General features: G+C 31.6%; 1 protein-coding gene across 1 annotated transcript in view; it reads left to right on the top strand.

Moving 5' to 3' along the window:
• Positions 1 to 3673: 3673 nt before the first annotated feature.
• The window catches only part of LOC105005464 (ribosomal protein S6 kinase alpha-3), a gene marked incomplete at both ends in the record, with an annotated part of 23536 nt that continues 21505 nt past the window's right edge, over positions 3674 to 5704 (top strand). Inside the window, 3 exons of the mRNA XM_010863470.1 lie at positions 3674 to 3776; positions 4498 to 4577; positions 5177 to 5283. Of these exons, the coding sequence (XP_010861772.1) occupies positions 3674 to 3776; positions 4498 to 4577; positions 5177 to 5283 (290 nt within the window). The remainder of the gene's footprint in view (positions 3777 to 4497; positions 4578 to 5176; positions 5284 to 5704) is intronic.

Below are 5704 nucleotides of genomic sequence, written 5' to 3'. Positions count from 1 at the left end.
TGTCAAATTTCTTCTCCATTTTACAACTTCTACTCTTTGGATATGTTGAACCTCTGGGTTTGTTGATTAATTTTTATTTTTTTCCTGTTTTCTAGGAAATGTTATCAACTATCTTCCAACCCTCTATTGACTTTTTGTTTCTACCATTATTTTTAACTTCCTAGATTTTTCCTTGTTCTCTAATTATTTCATTTTTAAAAACTTTTTATTATGGAGAGTGTCAAACATCTACAGAAAGAAACAGAAAAATATAGAGAACCCCCATATACTCTTCTTTTTCCTTCAGTATTTCTCAACTCATGATCAATCTTTTTTATCTGTGTTCTTCCCCTTCCCTTGTTTTGATATTTGAAGCAGTTTTCAGACATTGTATAATTTCTTGCATAAATGTTTTGGTGTGTATCTCCAGAAGATCAAGACTCTTTAAAGAAGTAATATAATTCTGTGATTATATCTGAAAAAACCTTACTGTACAGATGTCTGATAACTGTTCAGATTTCCAGTTGTCCCTATTGTTAGAATTCATTTTTCTTTCTACAGTTTGTTTGAATCAGGATCTATACTTTTCTGTTTATTTTGGTAGCTATTTTTCATGTTTAGAGTCTTTTCTTAAATTCTTGGGAATTCTTTGCTTTCTTTTGTCAAATTTGTCAAAGTGAAGTACCAAAAAGCTAATTGGAAGGGATTTTGTGGCAAGAATTTTCTGAATTCTCATTGGCTTCTTTTCCTTAAGCTTAGATTTTAGCTTTCTCTGATCTGCTGTGTGAGTTACCACTTAGTCAGTTTCTGCTACTGTGTCTTCTCTTTTTTGTCCTTGTGAGTTTATGTGTAATTTTCCCCTTATTGTAATTTCATTAGGATTTTTGAAAGAAAGTAGAAAGTAAAACATTAATGTTTAATTAGAAGTCTCTTTCCATTTTGAAGTTTCTATTAATACAATGAATGGGGTCAAAAAGAAGTCAATAGTATTAGGTTGAGTTTATAGGGACTCTTGTCCTAATAATCTGTGGGCCTAAAAGGTTTTGTAAACTATTTCCAAAAGCATTTGTTTAATATGTAATTCTAGACACACAAACAGCATTTCTTCTTATTCGTTCTCATGTTCAAGTCAAGTCGAGTTTAAAATCTAATAACTAGTATGTAATACAAATTATTCCTGAGGAATGTAGTTGCTTTGCCAACATGAGTCAGTATTAACAACTTCTATTTCAGGATTTAGAGTTTAACTAATATAAAATTAGTGGTTCTTCTGAACCACTAATATCCTAATCAAAATTCTTGATGGTAAGATGATTTATATTTGTCACTAGGTCTTTATATACATAAAAGAAACCAGATTGGAACTATTGTACAGACCTGTCTCCAACAAAAGGAAGGAATTCTTTAGTGAGTGAATCTTACTGTTCATTTTGAACTAAACAAGGTCTTATCAATGTTGCTTATAAGGAAACTATCTGACAAGATAATCATATTAAAAAGAAAACTATCTGGTTCCAGCCTCTTATTTTATACAGAAGGAGGTAGAAAGTCCCTGAACAAAGGATTTTACCAGGGTAACTCATCTAGTTATTAGCATGGCCACTAAACTATAGCTCTTAACTCCCAAGTAATTTTTTTATAGCAGTAGAATAACAGAAGAGTGATATACAGTAAATATAATGATAGGTATTTTTGCTGCTTACTGAGCAGAGGAGTGATTTTTAAATAATAAGCTTTGTATAATTACTGAAAGAGATAGAAATTTGGATCTAGCTTTAAAGTAACCAGAATATAATCCAAGATTCTATGAGTAGTAATGGAAAAAAGGGCAGTTTGGGGCTAGAGTAGAATAGAATTGTCAGCAGACCTAGGTGATTCACATAAATAATAGAAAGGGCCTGTTGGACATGAGGCACCAGAGTAGCAGTGATAGGACAAAATAACAAAATCAGAGATTGATAACTGAATTTGATATATCAACAAAGCAAGTCAGGTAAAAAACTGTATTGATATCAAAGCAACTGATTCCTTTTCTAGTTTTGCATATTTTCAGTCACTGGCACCAAAATCTCCCATTTGGAGGTAGAAAACTGGTACAATGGCAAATGTAGGATTTTTTTTTAAGCTTTGTTTATTTTTTCCAGAGGGCTTATATCTGAGTTTTAAATATCAGTAGTCACCTTTAATTGACAAGGAAACCAACACTCTGTTCCCACCCCTGTGCCCCCAAAAGACTCTTCCATTCTTTCTATTTAATCTTTGGCATAACCATGCAGTCTCTTTGGCCTGAAAAATAGAAGTTATGTGTGATTTGTCCTTATTACACAAAAGAAAAAAAAACTTTAATGAATGATTATTTTCAACTCTTAAATCCATTCAGCTACCAACAGAGTAGTTATCAGATGATTAATCATCAGTTTACTTGTCTCATTCCCACCAGATTATGAGCTTCTTGGAGATTATTTTATTTGTATCTCACAGTGCCTGGCACACAGAAGTTTGCTCAGGAAATGTTTTGTTGGTAAAAGAGATCTTTGCCCACATACAGGGTCAAATGTAAATTCATCCTGGCATTCCAAATTGTCAGGAATCTGAATCCTCCCTACTTCACATCCTCCCCCACATTCCCCTTCCTTCCCCCCACCTCACCCCCACCTACCCCACCTACCCCGAAACAGTTTCAACACTGATTAGATTCCTTCTTGTGCATCATGCATGCCTCCATGTCCTTGCTTGCACTGGTACTCTATACCTGGACTTTTCTTCTCTGTGTCCAATCCTTCTTGCCCATCTAAATTCTACTGTGAGAGTCCTAAACACCTCTTCACTCTAGCCTTCCTGTGCAAGTAAAACTCATCTTTCTCTTTTCTGAATTCTTGTACTTATTCCTGGTGGTAATGCATCATTTATTGCTTTATCATATTCATGGTACTATAACTTTATCATATATACATGGTGCTATAATTGAATATCTCTTATATCAGGCTCTGGGATGTACAAACCTTATCTCAAATGGTCACACAGCCCCCAAAGATACAGTGGTGTTAGCCCCATTTTATAGATGAAAGGTAATAGAGGCACAGAGAGTTTAAGTAACTTGCTCTAGATTACACAGATCGGTATCCAGATTTTTCTAATTCCAAAAATCTTTACTCTTTTAGCTGCACCACAGTATCTCGTCTCAGTATCTCTATTCTCCTGCCTCCCTCAAAATAGACTTTTTGGGGTATATCTGTCCTTCACTTTGTCTGCCACATATTTTAGATGCTTAATGAATGTTTGTTGAATTGAGTTGATATGGTTGGTAGGGAGGGGTGTTTAAACCTATTTCATATTTTTGTGTTTTAATATTTCATTAACATGCCATTTTTTTAAAGTTGCTTCTTTTTTGGCCAATTTTCATAACTTTGATCAAAATACTTAGATTCTGATGTTAAAGCCACATCTAATATGTTCTCTATTTTTTTAATGTAGAACACAGGTTTTATAAATATATTCAATTTTTTCTGGTAATATAATTTAGTTAAAAAAATTAGTTAATGTTGACAATTTAAGAGTAATAAATAGTTTTATTTATAATAATTTTATTTCTATGTGAATTCATACTTTTATACGTATAAGCAAAATTTTATTTAATGTAGTCACCAAAGAGATTGTATTTCAAAGATTGTCTCTGGAAGCTATTGCAGTATAGCCACATGTACAATATTTTATAGTTCGAGACCGTGTTCGGACAAAAATGGAGCGTGATATCTTGGTAGAAGTTAACCATCCTTTTATCGTCAAGTTGCATTATGGTAAGTTATGAACAACCTCCTACTTCATCCTTTAACCTCATTCTCCCACTGCCTGATTACATGCAGATATACAAATGTATCTAAATATTTACTTGTATATATTCATATATGTCTCGTAGATACATCTAGTAAGTCATGGAAATGGAACCATTACTTCTTAGATAAATTTTAAAAGCTTTTGTTGCATTTAGCTTCATGTTTCTTTTAAACATTATAGTTTCTGAGTAATAGCCATAGGAATGGGTAATAATAATCATTTTAAAGTTAAATGTGCCAATATTTTAGCCTAACTTAAAAGCAAGAAAAATCCCTAATATAGACATTCTGATGTCCTTATGTGTAATTAAAGCTAACCAGTCCACATTTTTTTTGTAGTTAAGTGACATGGTTTTTGTATTTTGTTTCATGGTTAAGTAAGTCTTTTCTGTTAGGAATTTTTCTTACTGACCACATGTTTTAGAACTATTGTATTCTTGAAAGACTATTGCCTGAATAAAATCTAACAAATGTTCTAGTGGTTCCATAATAAGAAACACTGCATTTAACATTTCTACATGAAAACAAAGAGGAATTGGTGATTAACTTGTAAATAAAAATTAGTTTAGATATATGATATAGTCATTAATTGCTAAAATAGTATTTATTTGTGAATGAGTTGACCTAATGTAAGCCCCCAAAATTAAACTGTGAATTAAATGGAAATTTTTATTTCTTCTTTCAGCTTTTCAAACTGAAGGGAAGTTGTATCTTATATTGGACTTTCTCAGGGGAGGAGATTTGTTTACACGCTTATCCAAAGAGGTATATAATTAATCTCTATTTTAAATCTATTTGTATGCATCCTGTTTTAAGTAAAGCTTTGTTATGTTTCAATATTATGCTTATCATATTTTCTCAAGTGGCACACGATTCTTACATTGAAGAATCAGAACCAAAAAGAGTTATTTTACTAACTTTTGAATTTATTCTGAAGGTAGATTTTTAAATTGATAAACTGCCTTTTGTCCTGCTTCTTTTAGTTTTAGGTTTTTCAGAAGCAATAATATATCAACAAATATCCTTGAACAATCAGTAGTGGAAATTCAGCATGCATTGTAAAAATCATTTTTCATTTCTGAAGATTTTATTATGGTGGGGCAACAGTGGCACAATCTGAATATAGTTGTTATTTAACAAAATGTAAAATTATTTCCCACACAGTACATATTTAGCATTTAGTAAGTCATTAATTGGCTGATGTAATCATCTTTGCAAATATCTTCCATAAGTGAATTGTACAGGAAACTACATCTAATAGCATATTTATACCTTTTAATATTTAAACTGTAGAGTGGAACTTTAAATAAAAATAGCAAACACCGAAAGAAAATAAAGACAGAAAAATTATTATTTTATTTTAGGTGATGTTCACAGAAGAAGATGTCAAATTCTACTTGGCTGAACTTGCACTTGCTTTAGACCATCTACACAGCCTGGGAATAATCTATAGAGACTTAAAACCAGAAAAGTAAGGAATCATGCTGCTAAGTTTAATACAATGTAATGTAATTATTTAAGCGGTAAAACAAAGAAATGTTTGAACTACCACAAACATTGAATTAGAGTGCCTGTGCTTCACATTTCTGCTAACCCTCTGTATTCTCATACTTTTACATTTCTGTTAATCAAAATATCTGTTCACGTTATCTTGTTTTCATTTACATTCAAATCTGTGCTCATAGATTTATTGGCAATTTGTCTTTTTCTGTGATTTTTCTGTTCATTGCCTTTGCTAGTTTTTCTTTTAGAGCATTATTTTTTTTCTCATTGATTTGTAAGAGACCATTCTTTATAAGCTAAGATTTTACCATTTGACATTATTATAGATATGCTTTTCTAGTTTATTTAAAATTTTTATATTATTTTAACCTGCACAAGTATTTTTTTCT

This window comes from Bison bison, unplaced genomic scaffold (genome assembly GCF_000754665.1).
Source record: "Bison bison bison isolate TAMUID 2011002044 unplaced genomic scaffold, Bison_UMD1.0 scf7180017858453, whole genome shotgun sequence".
NCBI classification, from domain to species: Eukaryota; Metazoa; Chordata; class Mammalia; order Artiodactyla; family Bovidae; genus Bison; species Bison bison.
This window is presented reverse-complemented; position numbering and strand designations above follow the sequence as displayed.